The sequence below is a fragment of the Pinus tabuliformis genome, chromosome Q (assembly GCF_031772625.1).
Source record: "Pinus tabuliformis cultivar Carrire ecotype Pingquan chromosome Q, CPIR1, whole genome shotgun sequence".
Lineage (NCBI taxonomy): Eukaryota > Viridiplantae > Streptophyta > Pinopsida > Pinales > Pinaceae > Pinus > Pinus tabuliformis.
The window spans coordinates 1038299549-1038321398 of NC_142296.1; the positions used below are offsets into that span (position 1 = coordinate 1038299549).

The 21850-nt window shown below is 35.1% G+C and overlaps 1 protein-coding gene across 8 annotated transcripts in view; it reads left to right on the forward strand.

Moving 5' to 3' along the window:
• The window catches only part of THO2, a 323352-nt gene extending 308221 nt beyond the window's left edge, over nt 1-15131 (forward strand). For 5 of the 8 annotated variants that reach the window (XM_089385721.1, XM_089385724.1, XM_089385725.1 and 2 more), the window contains 3 exons: nt 5344-6525; nt 14218-14525; nt 14767-15131. In XM_089385721.1, the coding sequence (XP_089241847.1) occupies nt 5344-6525; nt 14218-14525; nt 14767-14839 (1563 nt within the window). In that variant the 3' untranslated portion in view covers nt 14840-15131. Of the gene's footprint in view, nt 1-5343; nt 6526-7083; nt 7191-10266; nt 10351-14217; nt 14526-14766 lie in introns of those variants that run through there. The other 3 variants (XR_016249455.1, XR_016249456.1, XR_016249457.1) reach the window with 3 other exon arrangements.
• The last annotated feature ends 6719 nt before the right edge of the window (nt 15132-21850 follow it).

The following is a 21850-nucleotide window of genomic DNA, read 5'->3' on the forward strand; positions in this document are numbered from 1 at the left end:
TAGGTTTTTGGATGTTTAGAGTTTTCCATTGTTTCTCAATAATAAATAGGCCTTTGAGCCTCATTGTAACACAGTTCGGAGGCATGTAGCCGCCACATCTCTTCTCGGAGATAAGATAACATCGCCCGAGCTTGTCTTATTTCCTTTCTGTTTGTAAGCATATTTCAGTATTTGATATTAATGAAATGAAGTGTTCTTTCTACTGCATCTTTGTATTTATGGTTATATCTGTAATTTGTTTCGTTCCTGTTTAAATCCGGATCAAATGGGGACTTTCTTCCCTTTCCTTTTCCCCTTCTTTGCTGCCCTTGATTGAGCCATGACTACTGTAAAAAAATAAACAAAAAATGCACAAATTTGTAAAAGAAATGCATATGCAAACCTGCTGTAATACAAATGCAAAAAAATACAGAGGAAATGCACTTACCTGTTGCTTGAATGTCCTTGAAAACGTTCGCACACCCTTTGCTCCTTGCTCGAAACCCCTCACAACAAACCCACAACAAAATAGAGAAGAGTAAAGGAATAAAAAGAACAACAATTCGCCTTTTTGAGGCTGCGCGTCACTTTTTGCGGATTCTTGTACAGAAATCGGGACACGGTGTGTCTGATTGGGACATGATCCGGATTCAATCTTGTCCCGATTTCCGGACACGAATTGGCACGAATCGTGTCCAATTCGCCGGATTCGCGACACGTCTCCTTATTTCAACGGATCTGGTTTCATAGCTTAGTGAGTAAACGAGTGCTGAAGAGCCAAATAGGGGTAAGTAATTTAGGTGTCTGTTGGGTTAATGGTAAAAAATGATAAGTTAAATTAGAAGTAATAATAATTATTATTTGACTGAATTCATAATTTGAAAAATAAATAGGTACTAATTAATAATATTTGAAAAAAAGAATAAAGAAGTAGGAGTTGAAATATGAATTAGTTAAAAATTAAATAAGAAAAAAATGCAGATTTTCAAATAAGCAATTTAATTAATCAAAAGGGTTACCTGAAAATCAACATTAGTAATTAAATAATTGTAAGAATTAGCCACATGACCGTTCAAATAAAGTAAACTATTTAAATTAAATTGAAATAAGAATTAATAAATTGAAATCAGATTTTTTTAGAATTAAGAAAAAAGGATTTAAGAATTAAAGAGCTAACATAAAAAGGGGGAATAATTAAGAATTGGTAGATTTAAATATTTGTTAAAAAATAGTAAAAATATAAATTAATAATTAGATACTAAATAAGAAATTTGCAAAGATGACCTTGAAATAATCAATAAAAGATTTAACATAAATTAAAGTTGGAACATCCTTAATTAAAAGAAAGGAAGGTTTAGAGGGGGAGGCGACACCAAGGGAGGAGGAGAAGGTGACCAAGTGGGGACAGGAATCAATGGGTGAGATGGTGGATGACAGGTTTCCAGGATTGGCTAATTATATTATTTTTCAAATTATGAATTCTTTCAAATAATAATTATTATTACTTGTAATTTAACTTAAACTATTTAAATTAAATTGAAATAAGAATTAATAAATTGAAACCTGAATTTTTTTAGAATTAAGAAAAAAAGATTTAAGATTTAAAGAGCTAGGATAAAAAGGGGGAATAATTAAGAATTGGTAGATTTAAAAATTAGTTAGTAAAAAATATAAATTAATAATTAGATACTAAATAAGAAATTTGCAAAGATGACCTTGAAATAATCAATACATAAATTAAAGTTGGAACATTCTTAATTAAAAGAAAGGAAGGTTTAGAGGGGGAGGGGACACCAAGGGAGGAGGAGAAGGTGACCAAGGGGGGGCCAGGAATCAATGGGTGAGATGGTGGATGATAGCTTTTCAGGATTGGCTAATTATTTTAATTATTTTATTTTTCAAGTTATGAATTCTGTCAAATAATAATTATTATTACTTCTTATTTAACTTATCATTTTTGACCGTTAACCCAATGGATACCTAAATTCTTTTCTCCTATAAATTGGCTCTTCAACATTCGTTTACTCACTAAAATCTTTGGTCCCTGATGATGGATGGAGGAACCATCCAAAACATTGGACAGATCACAAATTCTACACAATTCTAATCCGGAAATCCCCAACAACAATAACATATATTTCATATGCATCCATACAAATCCCAATTATTATACACAAATGTCCAAGGTTTCTCATGTATATAGAAAGTAAGGGTGCATATAACTAAAATAGCACTTACCATCTTTTAATAAAATTAGGTTAAGAAAGATGCTTTAAATGGCCTCCAGAATTAAGAAAAAAAGGACGTTACAAAAAGAAAAGGTGTAAATAATTGCTTATATTTTGATCCTCCTGATCAAAATCACCCTCTAAGCACTAAAATAAGATGGAAAAATGTTAACATGCCTCATCAATGATTTTGCTTAGGGTCATGATGGAGGAGTTCAACAGTCAATGCTACCAACATAAAAGTACTTAGAGGGCTTGGTGCTCTTGATTAAATGTTAGTTCCATACCCCCATACATCACAGAATCCAGTGGAAACATTGCAATCCTGCTAATCTTGAAATCTTGAAAACTATTAATCCTGCTGAATTTTGGATGGGATCTAAAATTCTAATTTCTCCATATGAAATCCAATGAAGTTGGAACCACTCTCAAACATCCTGAAGCAGTTGTCGGTAATGTTAAAAACTTAAATGAAAATAACATTCTCCTTTATCATTCATTATGAAAATGAAAGATAAAGGAGAATGCGACTTTTACATTAAGAATTTAATATTACCATAAATTAATAGGGTATATATCTAAAAAGATGAATCATGGAAAATGAAAACAACAGATTTTCCCATGTTTTCTTGATGGAAAATAGTCGCATTATCCTCACAGCTCAATCCTATAACACACTCTTAAAAATTGAGGGTTAAAAGAGCAAAAATCTGAGTATAAGTTGAAACTGACAGAGACAAAGCAATAATTTCCAAATTATAAATTGAAATTATCACACTAATTTCAAAAGGAAAGATTATCACAATAATTACTGTAAATATTATTTCTGAGGTTGGTTTTTGCGATATTATTACTGTAATTCCAATATTATTGTGATATGTTCAACACTGGATTGGATGCATCTCACAGATACATTGGTATGGAATGAGGCATGTATTAAAATAACATATTATTGCTTAAGAATAGATCTCGTACATATTTACGCATAAATATTATAGCACATAAGGTTCTTGAAGTTTGTACAAACTCAAAGGAACTGAATGATGACAAACTCAATTGGAAATTCTCTAATATTGTTGTTGTATTTGACATGTTGGTTACAATCTGTTTGTATTTTAGCATTCGTTTTTAGGTATTATGTCTTGCTGTGTTCAGTTAACTGTGAAGCGGATGTTCTAACGTAACAAAGGAACTGTTTTTGTCTTTAAATGTCGTAAAAGATAAAATGCAAAAGTAAACACTTAAAAGTATTCTGCTAGTCAGCAATTGTGTGGACATTGTTATTATGTTTCTATTATTGACAATTCTCAGGTCAGTAATCATCTCTTGTTTGTGCTTTTTGTTTTTCGATGCTCTCAGTATGTTTTGCCAGTAGATGTCTGTTTTTCTTTTCATAATGGTTATCAGCGATGCTACTGACAAAATATGGCTTCCTACTTGTATCTTCTTCATATTATGGCTTTCCACTAATGAAACTTGCATTTTCTCAAAATTCTGTTTGATGTTACCAAGATCTCATGTAACTCTTTTGCCTTTCTAAAGTGAGTTTGGCATTTCCAACGTTGATTCTCTATCCTGCTGAACCAATTTCAGATGTACACTATTTCAGAAAGCTTTTCACGAATACAGCTTTATCCTTGGCTCCTCTGATTGCTTTCCTGATTTTCAGAATGCCTGCCAGATTCATTAGTAGTAGACATCGAGAGTTTTTTTATGGGCAGATCTCAGACCATTGTCTTTACCATTAGTTATGTAGATGGATTTCCAATTTAGGACATTGTTGAAACATAATATTATATTTCAGTGATCCAAGCCTGCCAAGTTGTATAGTGTCTACAATGTCTTTCAGCTTTGATTTTAGTAAAGCTGTTAACATTATTATTTTATTATCGAAAATGTTTTCAACCCATAGTCTTCCCTTTGGGCCATCTACTGCTCTTCTCTATTCGTTGTTGGTGTTCAGAATCTTATGTGATTATTAGTTTGGTTACTGAAATTCATCTGTAAGCAATACAATAACAAATTGAAATGAAATGGAATTGTGGGTTTTAAATCATACTGTAACTAATCTTTTCAATTAAGTCATTAACTTCCTGAAGTGCATCTACTACCATTGTTCTACAATGTGTGCCTCTCCCATGACTGGAGGTTAATCGAGTTGTTGGAAATCTTTGGCATTTGTCAGACGCTAAAAAAACTTGGAGTTCCTTCTGGCATGTTTTTAAGTTGTGAGATGTCTAGAGTCAAACAAATTTTTACTCGCTATAAAATTGTAAACACTGGGAAGATAAAGCCTCCATGGATTCTGGTATGCTCCAGTGCCTCTGTGATTCTTTGCCTGCTCTTCCAACTTCAGAAACACCTTAAGGAATGTTAAACAATATGATAAATTTGTTGAGATCACACACAGAAAGAAGGGATTGAATGGAACCAAAACTCCAAGCCAACAAGCTGCAGTAAAATAGAAAAAACTAACACTAAGTAAGCGTGCCAGGCCTGAACCAAAAGTACGTTACAGAGAGAAGTATGCCCAAGGATGAGTGTGCTATACATAAGATGCACAAGTGCACTTAAAAGAGAAAATATACCAACCACTAGAGAACACCAAAGATGTAGTGCTCATAGGCTGAAAACCCTTTTATTGTATAGCCTTATCGATCAAAAAAGATGATTTACAAATGAGGTTTGAGTTTGTATTTATAAACAACTCAAGTAGGGAATCCATACAAGAAAAATTATGAGCCCATATAAGTAGGATGGAATCCCCAAGAGAGTTATTGAACCTGCATATCATTGTTGGCCATGTTGGTCTTAACCATAACCTTGTATTACAATGAATGATGGCCTTAGCCATAATTAAATCCTAACCAATTGTATTGATGACACGATATAAGATGGCCATGGTCATAAGTGAAGATTATACTATTCTCGGAAAAAGTTTCTATTCCAAATGAAAACCCTATCCCAGCCGCAATGTGAAGGTTTTTCAAAAATAGTGGATAAATCAAATGACTCTAATTCTGTGCCTTTTAGTGGAGTAAGGTTTTCTTTATATTTAGGCATCTTTCCTTTTCTTTGCTTTAATTTTGTTAAAAGTATTCATAAACTTACCTTTTTTTTTTTTCTTTTTTTGTAGTCCCGATCTCAAACTAAACGTCCAAACCAGACATCCTCTGTTATTAGGCAATCAAAGACCGAAGCAACAAAAGATGATTCAAGATCCGGAAAATCCACTGGTCGAGTGATTGCATCATCTACTGGTGAGAGGGAACCTGCATCTCGTACATCAGAAACTCGGCAAGGATCAGCTGCCAGTATAGCTGCAAGCAATGGTGGCACAGGTAAAGCATCAAGTACCTCAGCAAAGGTTCCCCAAGAGACAGCAGCAAATTTTCTTAAAACAGATACGACAGTAAGTAAATCAGTGGATCTGAAAACATCTGGAGAACAGGATGTTGATAGAAATGAAACTCAAGAAGCATCAGGACTCCAGAAAGGTTATCCTCCCAAGTCCTCTCATGATGAAGAAGGTTTGCTTCCAAAATCTGCAGATGATATCCAGAAAGATAAGCAGCAAAAACGACCAAATCCAATTGATGAAACAGACAGGTTAAATAAACGTCGGAAGGGTGATAATGAGGATAAAGCTGGAGAATTTCTAGAATTTCGGGGTTTGGATCAGCGATCTATAGATAAACCTCGAACACTGGAACAGGAAAAATCAGGTCCTGAAGAGCGTAATTTGGAGAAGGCTGCAGATAAATCTTTAGATAGACCTAAAGAAAGGGTTGGAGAAAGAGCTGATCGAGATCACAGAGGGGAAAGGCCAGAGCGTTCTGACAAGTCTCGTGGTGAGGAGCATGCAGGTGAAAGGACGAGGGACAGGTCAATGGAAAGATTTAGGGAAAGGTCTGTAGATAGAACACAAGAGAGGGGACCTGACAGAAATTTTGAAAGGCCAGGGGACAGGAATAAGGATGAAAGAAATAAAGATGACCGTAATAGGTCACGATATAGTGAGTCTACAGCAGAGAAGCCCCACCCTGATGATCGGTTTCCTATGCAGAGCCTACCACCCCCACCCCCCCTTCCTCCAAATGTTGTTCCTCAATCGCTTCCTGTGGGCAGAAGAGAAGATGAAATTGATCGGAGAGGTACAAGTAGCAGCAGACCTATCCAGAGGCTCTCCCCTCGGCGTGAAGAAAAGTTAGAAAAAAGGAGGTCAGAGGAAGGTTCTGCCACTACTTTGGATGAATCAAAACGAAGGAGAGAAGATGAGTATCGGAAGCGGGAGGAGAGAGAAATTTTATCCATGAAGGTACATTTGTAACTTTAGATTTTACACTTAACTCGTTTCTTCCATTGGTAGAAATTGTGTGCCTATCAAAAGAAAGAAAGTGAAATATGTGGTATATAGATGTGGATATACATGATCTGAAGGAGATGAAATCCATATTCAAGGTTTCTTTGTTCTTAACTCTTTTGACTGGAACTTAGTTACTAGTTTTCAGAAAACATATCATAATTGAGGGAAAAATTACTTTCTAAAACATATCATGTCTTACAGTTTACTGGATATGTTGTAAATTTTGTTCCTTTTGAAACCACAGTGCTTGTGTGTTGCATTTTTGCATTGGACATCTGAGAATTGACTGCAAAATGTTCTGTGGATGTACTAAGCTGTTAGATCCAACTGGAAGCTAATAGAAACAGTAGATCCTTGGCTGTCAATGATAATTTTCTGTAATGTTGTGTGAGACGTAAAGGTCCTGAATTGCTGAATCAATAGTTCATTGTACAATATCGTAGGATGTATGCTTAATTATCCAACAATATTATAAAGGTTTCGTTCTCTTGTGATGGGATATCCCTGCAGGCTGCAGGCGAAAGGGTGAGGCATGGTAATTAGGCCTGGGAAAAATCTGCACTGAAATGACTACAGCTTCTGTCAGTTGACTGAAAATGGTGCTGTCGGTCTCTGAGGTTGAATATTTTAATGCTGAAGATCTGCAATTTACATGCTAATATTTTGTGTCTTCATTATTTACATTATTACTTTTGAAGCATTAGCTGTTTTTGTTGCTTTCTGTTCTATAGACAAAAGCTTTGTATATTTAATAGATATTTAACTATTTAATAGAGGAGACTATTCACTAATCTCAATATTACTTTGTGATATTTTTGCTCTTATTGGTCATCTTTTAGTGTTCTATTTTTTCCAGATAAGATTTTTCTGTTGCATTCTCAGCATAAAGCCTATATGTCCAGTCAGTTATCAGAGCTGTTGAAGGGTGAGAAGCATGAAAGATTCTGCTCAAGAATGGTATCATCCCATAAGTACCCTTGGGCATAAAAGTTTAAAGCAATTTAAATCTTTAAACTTCAGCTTTTTACTCCTGCTTTGGCAATAATTAAAGGAATTTTTGGTGCTAAGAGTATTTGGAAGTACTGGGAGACCACTAAACATGAACTAGTCTGGAAGTGTGACTCTTTGCATTTGGCCTTCCCTTCAGTGACCTGCCTCTGGTGGTCACCTCTTGTTCTATTTGGAAGAAAATACCAAGCAGAATTAGTCTGGTTCTTGGCTAAGTGGCTGTTCAAAAGAGGGATAAAGATAACTAGGGAATTGTATGACTCTCATACCAGAGAATGGAACGACTGTCCAACCCTCAAGGTGCAGTTCAATCTTGCCAATCCAGACAGGCCAAGCATTGAACAGATTTAGAGATTTACTGTGGATAATTTCTTAAGCTTGGCCTTTAAGGGCTGCTGGCTTGGCAGCAAGATTGGAGAGGCAACCAAACAAAGGCTTCAATAAGCATATACCTGCTGATGGATGCTGTTGGTTGGCCATCTGGCCTGTGCTTGAGGTGATGGCTTTCAAACCAGAGAACAGAAAGTCTAGCTAACCCTCAAGGCTGAGTTCAATCTTGCCAACCCAGACAGGCCAAGGATTGAAAAGATTTAGATATTTACTGTGGATCATTTCTTAAGCTTGGCCTTTAAGGGCTGCAGGCTTGGCAGCAAGATTGGAGAGGCAACCAAAAAAAGGCTTCAATAAGCATAGACCTGCTGATGGATACTGTTGGTTGGCCACCTGGCGTGTGCTTGATATGATGATTTTCAAACCAGAGAATGGAATGTCTAGCTAACCCTCAAGGCTGAGTTCAATCTTGTGAATCCAGACAGGCTAAGCATTTAAAGGATTTAGAGTTTTATCCTAGATTATCTCTTCCTTAAGATTGGTCTTTAGAAGCCGCAGGCTTGGTGGCAAGAATGGAGATGCAACCAGAGAATAGGTCTGCTGATGGATATTGTTGGTTGGCCACCAAGCCTGTGCTGGATGTAAGGATAGATAAAATATGGAGAACCATGTCCAAGCAAAAGACCTGCTTTGCATGTCTGGCACTTGGCAGCCTGGCTGTTGGATAGTATTTGAAAATTGAAATAGTTGGTGGTGCCTCAATCTTAATCCCCATGTGGGCAGATGAAAATATTAAACACCTATTTTTGGTACTGTAACTTAGCCAAGACAGCTTGGGAATCGGCCTTTTGGTTCCGTGCCAACTTCCTTTTTCCATCTCCTGGAAGGCTGTCCTACTCCTTTTATGAGATAGACATTCTTGGGTAGATGATTTCAATGCAGCATAGCTGCTAGTTAGAGGTGACATTCTCTATCATATTAAGAAAACAAGAAATGCATGCTTGTTTAAGAATGTGCGACATTCATTGCATTTTTTTCATCTGGTATGATGGTTCCCTAATTTGTGCCCAACTGCACTTGAAGCTCCAGGTCCAGGTGGCCAATTTGAAGATGGAGGTGGCACATTTGTGCCAACTGTTAGACTTCTGGGTTAGGTCTACTTATACCATGAACAGGAAAGGCCCCGCTATTTATTCTCCAACATGTTTTTCTTAGTCCCAAAGAACTGCTAATGGATGCCCTTTACACAGAACTGGCTGTACTGTCCTCGAATGCCAGGAGTGAAACAAGAACTGGGCCCTGTCTATAATTCCCATTTATTCCTTGGTTTGATAAATTCCCTACCATGACTATGGTCATTTCCAAACTACAGCAGCCTGTAGACCCTGAGTAGGGCAATGATGTATAGGATCCTATTCAGGTTGATCTTGAGCCAACAGCTGATGGATGGATGCTGACCTTGGTGGCAAAGACCCTTCTTTTTATGTGGCACTATTCCAAATTTCCAACTGCTGCTTGATACAGTGTTTCATGCTGACCAGCTGACCTAGATGGTTTTTGTGATTTTTCTTTGGATTAATAGTCCGTGCACACTTAATGGAAAACACATTATTTTGGCCCTGTGTGCAATATTTTGAGTAGTTGATCTTGACACTCGATTATCAGCCATAGGCTTGTGGAAGCTATGATATCCCTTTTTGTATAAAATGCAATGTTTTATATTGTTTATTGGTAGAAAGTAGTAGCAATTTATTCAAAGATTTTTTTCCTGTTTTTGGTTTCTAGTGTCCACAATAATGCTGATTCTCATTCCTGTGCTTGGCATGTTAATCTTCTTTATGTTTGTGCAACTGGTTATAAATAGAAATGAAATTCCTGGATTTTTTTTCCTTGAATAAAAACGATCTTTGAAATTTACTATCCTGTGCATTTTGGCATATACTTTCATAGACATCTAGAATTAACACTTCTAGTCAATGGAAGATCAACCCCCTGTCCTACCAGTCATCTAAAATTCAGGTTCAAGTAAATTTCTGCTTTTCCTTTTCAGGGTGGATTATTTGAGATTTTGGAGCTGTATGGGTCAATTTTTCTTTCTTCAGTTACATATGTTACATAGGTCAAAATTTGCTTTCTATTACATGTAGTTAATTCTGGTTAAGGTAGGAGACTGGCTTCTGACCTCCCTTGCTGTATCTTTTGTAAGGCAAGTGCAGACTTTGTATGATTTTTTTTGAAGTTTCTCTATGTGTCCATGTATACCAGGGTTGTGTTTTAGCTTTTTCATTCATAGATTTTGGACAGTTCTGTTTCCTGCAACAAATCTCACTCCATTCTTGCAAATAAACCTTTCAGGGATAAACTTAGTTGTGTCCGAACTCATTTGGAGCCTTGATGCAGACATTTCAGCATATCTCTTACATCACAATGTTTGGCAAGGTGAAATTCCTGCCAAACTTTCATTTAATTTGTTTCGTTGAACTTAAGGTTAATTAACTTCAATTGACTTTGAATCAGTGTGGTAAATTGACTAAACAAGTTAAAATACTTCACATATCTAATGCTACCTAGTTTGATCAATTGCCAAATCACATGTAAATGTTTGGGACTTATGTCAATAGATTGTCCATGTTCTTTTGTATTTGAATTTCAACAGCCCAGATCAAGCATTTGTTGTTGCCCAGCGTGTTTCTCTTTAGGACAAACAGCATGTCTATGTAAAGCAGTGATTTTCCAAATCAGCTTCGGAAACAACAGATAATACACTGCAAATAAATCTTGACTCTTGACATTTTTTTCTTTTAGATTGTGCAACCAAGATATCCTGCTTTCCTACTAAGTATGCAAGGTTTTGTCAAGTAACTGTCTTGTTGCACTTTTGAATGTTTTTCATATCTTTTGGATGAGGAATCTTATGCTTGACAGTTGAATGCTGAGAGGTATTCAGTTTCGGATTGGATGCTTCTGTGATTCATGATATAAGCCAAGATCTTCCGAAGAAATCAGATAGAAACTTAGGGTTGATGCATTTCAAAACTCTATCTAGGTTCATCATCAGGACAAGGATGAGGAGCAAGATCAACAAACCACTAATTTATATCAGAGAAGCAACAGTAAATTTCCAACGGTCAGAAAAGAAATATAAATAAAAAGATACATTAACGGATAAAAAACAATGTATTTATTAGTTATTTTTGAATTTAATTTTAATTTATTTAATTTCTATTTTTATTATTCAGAAATTATTTTTTGATTAACAATTTCCAATATTTTGTTATATAATTTATTAAGATTCAAATATCTTATCAATTAAAATTATATTAAATAAAAATCATGATTGATTAAAAATTATATCTATCTAATAAGAAAGGGAAAATTATATAATAATACTATTAATAATAAGCACCGATAAATACAATAATAAAACAAAATTCAAAATAAAATCAAAGCCAAATAAAAGAAAAGAGATCCTAGAACAGAACAAACACCAACCAGGAAAGGAGAAGGAAACAAAGGAGGGGAGAAAAACCCAGGGGGTTAAGAACAAAGAGAAGGGACCCACGAGCTGCTTAACTTCCATCCATCGTCCCTATTAAGAGTCTTACTTCTCTTTTCAATCTCGATGGCTTCTCTTAATTTTCGGTGATGGAAATGATCAACCCTAGTGAGGACCTTAGAATCCTCTAAGAAAATATGGTGTTTCGATAATTCAGCATGTTCTGCTAGAGCAGAGGAGCGAGTCCTACAATGTCTAATGTCCTCTATGTGCTCCTGAATCCTCTGAGAAATGGAACAACCAGTCTCTCCAATGTAGGGGGTTCCACAAGAACATGGAATTAAATAAACACCCTTCATGCTTTTGGGATCAATAGGGTCTTTGATGGATCTTAAAGAGCGTCTCAATAATCAATTCGATTCTGTCAAAGACCCTATTGATCCCAAAAGCATAAAGGGTTTTTATTTAATTCCATGTTCTTGTGGAACCCCCTATATTGGAGAGACTAGATGTTCCATTCCTTAGAGGATTCAAGAGCACACAACAGACCTTAGACACTATAGGACTCGCTTCTCTGCTATAACAAAAGACATTAAATTATCAAAACACTATATATGCTTAGAGGATTCTAAGGTCCTTGCTAGGCTTGATCATTTCCATCACTGAAAATTAAGAGAAGCCATCGAGATTGAAAAGACAAGTAAGACTCTTAATAGGGACGATTGATGGAAATTAAGCAGCTCGTGGGTCCCTTCTCTTTGTTCTTAAGCCCCTGGGTTTTTCTTCCCTCCTTTTTGTTTCCTTCTCCTTTCTTGGTTGGTGTTTGTTCTGTTCTAGGATCTCTTTTCTTTTATTTGTTTTGATTTTATTTTGAATTTTGTTTTATTATTGTATTTATCAGTTTTTATTATTAATATTATTATTATATAATTTTCCCTTTCTTATTAGATAGATATAATTTTTAATCAATCATTATTTATATTTAATATAATTTTAATTGATAAGATATTTGAATCTTAATAAATTATATAATAAAATATTAGAAATTGTTAGTCATATAATAATTTCTGAATAATAAAAATAGAAATTAAATAAATTAAAATTAAATTAAAAAATAACTAATAAATAAATTGCTTTTATCCCTTAATGTATCTTTTTATTTATATTTCTTTTTTGACCGTTGCATCTCTGATATAAATTAGTGGTTTGTTGATCTTGCTCCTCATCCTTGTCATGATGATGAACCTAGATAGAGGTTCGAAACGCGTTGACCCTAAGTTTTCTATGTGATTTCTCCGGAAGATCTAGGTATTCAGTTTGTTTTTCATAGTACCCTTAGCTTCATAATTGGAAGAAATTAGGGCTTAGCTTCAAGGAGTTTGCTAATAACCAAAATTTTATAACATAAAATTTTGTTAAATTAGCTTTCTTATGAAAATGAAATCCAGTGAAACATTGAATTAGGTCTACATTAGCACTCTCCTTTTCCCTGTTTATAGCAACAAGTCATCCTTTTGCAGTTCTATTTTCTTGCTGGGACTTGCAGTTGATTGTGGAACATATATTACCAGTGCCTCACTTGCTCTGGTAATTTGGGTTCTTGAAGCTCAACTTCTCTGTTTGATGGTAGGTATATTTTCTTCCATGTAATCCCTTCTATAAATCTGGAAGTTACGATGCCCTTTATTTACCTGCTGTGCCAGTGCCACTATTGTTATATAGGTAATTGCAGTAATTGCCTTTAATGGTTTTGGCAGTGAGGTGTCCAAAATATATCTACTACTTGAGAGTTGGCTTGCTGGAAGACCTACAACATTTGCGGTTTCTGACATGACCATTGGTGTTGAGTACCCCAACTACTTGGATGATTAAAATGTTGTACATAAACTCCCTTTCTAGTCATCTGTATGTTCTGGGATGGGATCACGAGGTTTTCCTGTACACTATATACTGCATTTATGATTGGATCATAGTGTTGTTCCATTGTCTTTATAGGTAGTTAGGTTGGCAGGGATAGGGGCACTTTAATGGTCCTTTCAGATACTATGCATAGTTCCTGACATCTATCAGGGTGAAGGTTGGTATGTCACTTGTGAATACATGTTTCAGTTTGCTTAAATTCTAACTTTTGTTTTTAAACAGACACGTACTCACCCTTCTGTAACAAGCATGTCCTTTGTAATTTCTACTTTCTACTCCATTGACCTATTTAGTTATTTGTGGACATGTATATAATTTCTTTTTATTCTCTGAGATGTTCATAATAAATGTCTAGTTTGGTTTTCCTTTGACCTGGTGTGCTGCTATTCTTCTTCTTTGAACGTTTTTAGTATTTACTATATTCTGGAAACTGCATAAACGACTTACGTCTAGAATATCTCACTAACAAGATTATCAAGTCATTATGTATGAACAGAGTGGATGATTTTGTGTTAACAATTGGCTGCTAGTTAAGGTTGATCTGCTTCAAGTGTAAGTTTGTATGTGTTGGATTGCTTTATTTTTTGGGGCAAGAAATGTGACTTTTTCTACCATGACCATCTGACCGCTTGGGAGAAATTTGGTTTCTCAAACCTCTCAAATGTTCTTGAAAAATATATAGCTTATTTTGCTTCTACTGGCATACATCTGGCAATTGTGGCATCCTAATCAAATGTTAATACAATAGTATTGATATTGATTAGATTTTTATTTCCTATAAACTTAAGGATATCTGCCTTGATGATCAACATGTCTAATTTTAGATTCTGTATGAATACAAAGTGCCTAGTGGTTGTGCTTTATAATTATGTCATATTTTTTATTTACAGACTGAAAAGGATAGGGATAAAGCAAACCTCCTAAAAGAAGCAGAAGATGCAACTGCTGCTTCCAAGAGGCGTAGGCTTAAACGAGACCACCTGTCATCAGAAGCAACTGCTAATTATGGACCATCACCACCGCCACCACCACCTCTTTCTGTCACAATGTCCCAGCCCTATGATGGTAGAGACAGGGACAGGAAGGAACCTCCACTACAGAGGAGCCTATATCTGGAAGAAAGTGGATATGACAAAGGTTCTACTGGGAGGATACATAATAAAGAAGGTGGCAAAGTCACTCGGCGGGATCATGAACCGTATCCTTTCATATTTCCATCTGGAATATTGCACATATATTTTATTAAGTAGTTGATCTCTCTTCTATTACTGTAGATTAGTACAGTATTATCCAACCTTAATTGAGGCATTCTCGTGTTAAATTATGAACAATACAAGATTAAGTGAAATGGCAAGTGAACTATCCTGAGACTTCTGTTACATATTTGTTAGAATTTTTGGTACAGTGAACATTGTGCTTCTTTAACTTGTTTGCTTCAGGCTTTACAATCGTGATTGGGAAGATGACAAGAGGCAAAGAGGCGAAGCTAAACGTCGACATCATAGAAAATAGATTGCTATAGAATTTGCATACCTTTGTGCCTTTATCAAGAACGCCTGTCATTTGGTTTTATAAGCCTGGTTCTGCTTGCCCATGAAGTTTTAAGGGTATTGTACAAATTCTCCGTTAGTGTACAAATTTTGCAGGGTGCGTATTCAGGAGAAGATATCTTCATTTTGTCATCTATGGAATATGTGAAGTGTTAAAAGGGCTTTAGCTTCCTGGCGTTATGCTGCCTGATGTTGAATATCAAAGTTGCTTGCTGTGTTTTCTTAATGTATTAATAAAGGTTTCAAAAGTTTAATTCTTGTATAATATACGAGGCAGTCCTTCCTGAAAATAACTGTAATAATTCATATAAAGTTGCATGCATACACAACTGAATCAGAATACGTGCAGAAAACATGTTACAAGGATAGTGATTTTTCATGGCTAATAAGAATATATGAAGGATGGAAACATTCAGATATTTAGGAGGCAGTTCTTGCAAGCTCGGTAGTTTTGTAGTCAAGTTTGGGAGTATTAATCCCAATTTCAGACAACAATATTTAAGTAAATAGTTAAGAACCTCAATATTTCAAAAGCAATTTCTATACATGGCTTTGTAAATACAATGACAAGTAAATGGCAATCAGAAATCCAACCAATTCACCTGTTGCTACAGTGTCACGTGTTATCTGTATCTTATTTGAGGTGCTTCCAGGTGATGGGATGCACTGGTGCTTAGTGGTTTACGGAATCAATCTTTAAGAAGTACAATGGTAGTATATGATGTCATAAAGAGGGTATTGTGCTCATCAAAATGTAATGTGAGGCTTGATCTGGATTTTCACTGTGGGTCTCTAGAAGGTAGTTTAGCAGCCAAAACTGAGCATTATTGTCTAGATCCAGGTCAAATTCAGCATTTTGTATACAAGACCTGGAATAGCAAGTTAGCAACACACATTATTTATAATTTGTTGACTCAACTGCTTGTCCAGTTTAAACTAATTTCACTTATATTCAGAACTTGTGATGTTTGAAAATTAACGAATTTGATAATAAGTATGATTCAGAGATTGGATAAATTTGTTTCCATCGTGTTTCGAAATCTGATCAATTTTCAAATCTAATTTTAATTTAGTGTGGTAATTGACCCTTTTCACTACCAATTTCCATGATACGTCGCACGCAGTATGCCAGATTGCAATAACTACACAACTCTTTGCCAAGAGTAAAAGTATAGTGGAAGGATAGTTACTTAGTTGAAGGCCAAACACTCTACTACACTTAATGAGAGTCAAGTTGGTGTGTCAAAGTTGTGTTTATTACTTTTAAGTCAAGTTGTTATGTCTTAGATGTGTTTATTACTTTTATTTATAAGAAGTACAATGGTAGTATATGATGTCATAAAGAGGGTATTGTGCTCATCAAAATGTAATGTGAGGCTTGATCTGGATTTTCACTGTGGGTCTCTAGAAGGTAGTTTAGCAGCCAAAACTGAGCATTATTGTCTAGATCCAGGTCAAATTCAGCATTTTGTATACAAGACCTTGGAATAGCAAGTTAGCAACACACATTATTTATAATTTTTTGACTCAACTGCTTGTCCAGTTTAAACTAATTTCACTTATATTCAGAACTTGTGATGTTTGAAAATCAACGAATTTGATAATAAGTATGATTCAGAGATTGGATAAATTTGTTTCCATCGTGTTTCGAAATCTGATCAATTTTCAAATCTAATTTTAATTTAGTGTGGTAATTGACCCTTTTCACTACCAATTTCCATGATACGTCGCACGCAGTATGCCAGATTGCAATAACTACACAACTCTTTGCCAAGAGTAAAAGGATAGTGGAAGGATAGTTACTTAGTTGAAGGCCAAACACTCTACCACACTTAATGAGAGTCAAGTTGGTGTGTCAAAGTTGTGTTTATTACTTTTAAGTCAAGTTGTTATGTCTTAGATGTGTTTATTACTTTTATTTATAATGAACAAGTGCAATATGTTGTTGCTTAGTACCTGTCTGTTATGCAAAAAGTAATTGATAGCAGAATAATTCTTGTCAAAATAATTATAGGGTAGTATAATATAGAGTTACTATATTAAAAAAACATGGAACATTCAGTTAATTAAAATGGCCACCTACATGGGTAGAATAGTTGATGATAGGATGTTATGCTAAGGCACTCCATGGTGAAAAGGTTACCAGTTTGAAACCCTATGGGTACAAGTTCGGCCATATTAAGGGTTGGTGTGGCTTGAGCATTTTTTATTTTGAAAGAGAAAGATGCAAAACCATTAACTTTAAATACATATAATTCAGACATGACCACAACATTGTTGGAGTGCTAAAAGAAAATTCCACACACAATTTGTAAAGAAGACAATTCCATCATGGCTTACTCAGATCGACATTAATGATGAGATGGATAGACTGGAATCGACATTGAATCTGGGATGCCCAACTGCGGACCTATTGCATTACATTAAGGCACTAGAGGAAAAAAAAAACGAAACATATTACATATTCAGGTGGTCATCTGGAGGCTGAAGAACAGGAAACTGTGGATACAGGAGGGGGATAGGCATACAAATAGAGAGAGGAAGATTGCATTGAAGATCAGATCTAGGGCACTGACTTATATCCTACAATGTGTGATGGGGAGAAAAATGAAGAATTATATAAGGTTGTCACTTTGGATGAGATACATGACGTCCTTAAAACTCTTTCTAAGGACAAGTGCCCTGGTCTAAATGGCTGGATTGTTGAACTATTTCTGCATTTCTTTGATGTAATGGACAAGGACTTGCTAGCGATGGTTGAAGAATCTCGAATGGGGGGTCACATCTTTCCTCAAATCAACTCGACATACATCGCTCTTATTCCCAAGAAGAGTGATTGAAGGACTTTCCTCGATTACATGCCTATCTCCTTATGTAGTTTGATATACAAGTTGATCTCTAAAATCATAGCTCTTAGAATCAAGAATACTTTGTATTGCTATATCACTCTGAAGCTATTGCACATGGGTGCTTACATTCCATTCACATCAAGAAGCTTAATGCGATCGTTATCAAGGTGGATCTCCAGAGGGCATATGACTATCTTGATTGGGCATACCTGCGTATTGTACTGCACAAAATCGGTCTCCAGGTACGTAATATTGAATGGATTATGGCTTGCATTACAAATGTTAGATATAATCAGGGCAGACATAGCAATAATATTGTAAGAGCACAACAATAACAACAATGGGCTTCTAAGGGGCACAATAATCACAGTTTGGGAACAACATGGGCACAACAATAACAATAAAGGGCTATAATGACAAATAATAATAAGGGAATACACTACTATTATAGGGACCTAACATGCCCCTCCTTCAAAAAAGTATTCTCTTCAACATTTGAGGTTTTGGATGTTTTTGTATAAAATTCTCATCCTTCCATGTTGAATCTTCAACGGGTAACTTTTTCCACTTTATGAGATACTCTGAAATTGATCGATTTTATAGTTGTCGAATTCTTGTTTTTGTGACTGCTTTAGGTTCCAATATGATTTTGTCTTCCTCGTTAAGTTTTGGCAATATTGTTTGAACTGGGAGCTTGTCACCTATAACTTTTTTTAAGCTTGAAAGATGGAAAATTGGGTGCATTGCAGGAAGTTCCAATTTGTATGCCATAGTACCAATCTTTTGCAACACCTTGTATGGACCATAATACTTAGGTGATAATTTATTATCCTTCTTAGCTTGCTTGAGGGACATTTATTTGTATGGTTGTAGTCGTAGAAATACCTAGTCACCTACATTAAAACTATTTTTGTTGCGATGTTGATTTCCTTCTTGTTAAATTCTATTTTGCGCCAAAGTGAGGTTATCCTTTAAGAGTTGGAGAACTTTTTGTTGATGCTCGATGTGATCTTCCACTGCTTGAACCTTAGAATTTTCTCTTAAATATGATGTGATGGATGGTGGATGATATCCATAAAATGCCATAAATGGGGTCATTTTTGCTGCAGTACCATTCAGCCATAGGTAACCATTTGATCCATTGTGTCTATTTATCAGATACCAAGCAACGAAAATATCCTTTCAAACATTTGTTAACTATGTCAGTTTGCCCATCAGATTGAGGATGATGAGCTATGAGCTAACTGAGTACCCAGACAAGAAAATAATTGTGTCCAAAAATTTCCAGTGAAAATAGGACCTCTGTCGCTTACAATAATCTTTGGGTTTCCATATAGCTTTTGAATTGTTTCCATAAATGCTATCGACTTTAAATGGATGAGATAATACACAAAAGTTTGCATACTTGGTAACTCTATCAACTACCACCATGATGACACTCTATCCTTTAGACCTGGGTAAACCTGTGATAAAGTCCATTTAAACCTCCTTCCAATGTGGACTTGGAATGGATAAAGGTTGTAATAGACCCAGGTTCTTAATTGTCTCAACTTTATTTTGTTGGCAAACTAAACATTCTGCCATAAAATTTTGAATATCAAATTTAAGGCCATCCCAAAAGAATTCCTTATTAACTCTGTGATAAGTTTTTAAAAATCCTGAATTCCCTCCTAAGGGAGAGGTGTGCAATTTCCAAAAGAATCTTTTGTTTGAGTTGGGAATTCTTATGGAGGTATAATTTTTGTACCATAACAAATCATTTTTCCAGCAAAATGTATCATATGTACTAGGATTTTGTGGCAACTTTTGAATGAGTGCCCACACTTCTTTGGCATTCTTCCATTCATCCATTGTTTCATTTATCCAATCTATTTGGATAATAGAAATGACACAAAACAATGGCTCCACATCCTCATCCATTTTTTAGGGTGCATTTGCAATAACATTTTGTTTCCCCTTTTTGTAGATAATTTCAGTCATAACCTAACATATTTGTGACCCATTTTTGTTGCTCTTCTGAAGAAAATCTTTGTTTTAAAAAGTATTTAAGACTATTATGATATGTTATTTTGAAGTGTCTTCCCATTAGGTAAGGTTGCCATTTCTTATGTGCATGTAGAATTGCCAACATTTCCTTTTCATAAACAACGCTGTAAATACTTTCTTTTGATTGGAGGACTTTCGAAAGTAATGGGTCTTTATTCTTGCATTAAAACAACACCAATGCCATTTCTTGAGGCATCACATTCCACAATAAAGGTTTTTGTGCAGTCTGACGTAGTTAAGACTGGTGTCTGACACATTGTCTCTTTAAGATGTTCAAAGGCCTTCATTTTTTCTGGAGTCCAAGAAAATGCATATTTCCACAATAAAGGTTTTTGTGAAGTCTGGTGTAGCTAAGACTGGTGCTTGACACATTGCCTCTTTAAGATGTTCAAAGGTATTCATTGTTTCTGGAGTCTAAGAAAATGCATCTTTTTTCTCTAATGTTGTTAGAGGTGCTGTTATTCTCCAATATTTCTTAACAAACTTGCGATAATACCCTGTCAACTCGAGAAATCCTTGCAGATGCTTTATGGATGTGGGGATTTTCCATTCTTTAATGGCTTTAATTTTGTTAGGGTCTACCTTAACACCTTCATGAGATATAATATGACCCAAATATTCCACTTGTACTCCAAAGAGACATTTGGAGGTTTTTGCATATAATTGTTTCACCTCCAATAGTGTGACCACTTTGTCAACATATTGAACATGATCCTTCCAAAACTTGTTGTAGATTAGTATATCATCAAAAAATACTGACACAAATTTTCTAAGGTAGGGTTTGAAAATGGAATGATTCGAACTTTGAAATGTAGAAGGTGCATTGGTAAGGCCAAAAGGCATGACCAAAAATTCATAATGACCCTCATGAGTTCTAAATGTTGTTTCGGAATGTATTCAGTCTTCATTTTGATTTGATGATATCTTGAATGAAGGTCCAACTTGGTGAAGTAAATTGCTCCATGCAATTCATCCAATAATTTTTCAATGGCAAGAATGAGATTTATTTTTAATAGTGAGCTTCTTGAAGGGAATGTGTGTTATTATGTTAGTATCATTTAGAAAATAATGTATATTGCATGAAAGAATGTTTTAGTTCTCTTGTGGAAAATATTATGTATTTGCATGCATGATTTAGTTAGCATTTTTAGGAAAGAGAGATATGTGTCTGCAAGAAGAATAGCTATTATATTAATGAACAAGAAGTTTCATACAAAAAATAATAACTAATGTGTTAACTTTATAGGGCATGTATTTTCATGTACTATAGTTATTTTAAATAGCTTTCATTTGGAAGAAAAATGTTGTTGGAAAGGACATGTAGTTTCATGCAAAAGCATAGTATATATTACGTTAGATTTATTTTAGAAAAGAATATGAATTCACACGCAGAAGAACAATATCTAGTGTATTATTTATTTTGGAAAAGAACACATAATTGCATAGTCGAGAGGCTAGTTCTCTTAAGATATATAATTACATGCACTAAGAGCAAAGCAAATATGGTAATAAAAGAATGTGAAAATATTGTGAACAGGGAGTGATTTTTCTTTGGAAAAGAAAAAGAATATGTTCTTGTGTGAGGGGAATAATGGTTAATGCGGTATTTATTTATAAACATGTGATTGATAAAAGTTTTAGTCAGATTGAGGAATTTTAGTTATTGGATGATCCATTAATGGGAACAACTAGGCCACAAAGTCATAGAGAATGAGGATTTTTGGGTAAAATATATCATGATGATTGTAATAGATTTTAGAAAAATATGTTGTATTTAAATGATGTTTCTTTGTAAGAATTTATGGAAATGGTTAAGGGATGGACTCCCTTACAAACCATTTAGGGGTGAGCATCCTCACGAACGTTTCATAATAAAATTAAACATTACTTGGTTTTTACCTTACTGGGTTTCTAGGGTATATCGGTGTCTAATGATGTGGTTGTGCTAACGGTGCTGGATACCACCAACATACAAGGGGTCTCCCCCATGTGAAGTCCCAATTATATTTCACACCGTTTGGAGTAGGAGCCCCATCCGGAGTATAAAACTGGCCACCGTAACACAAAGGTTCGTCTTG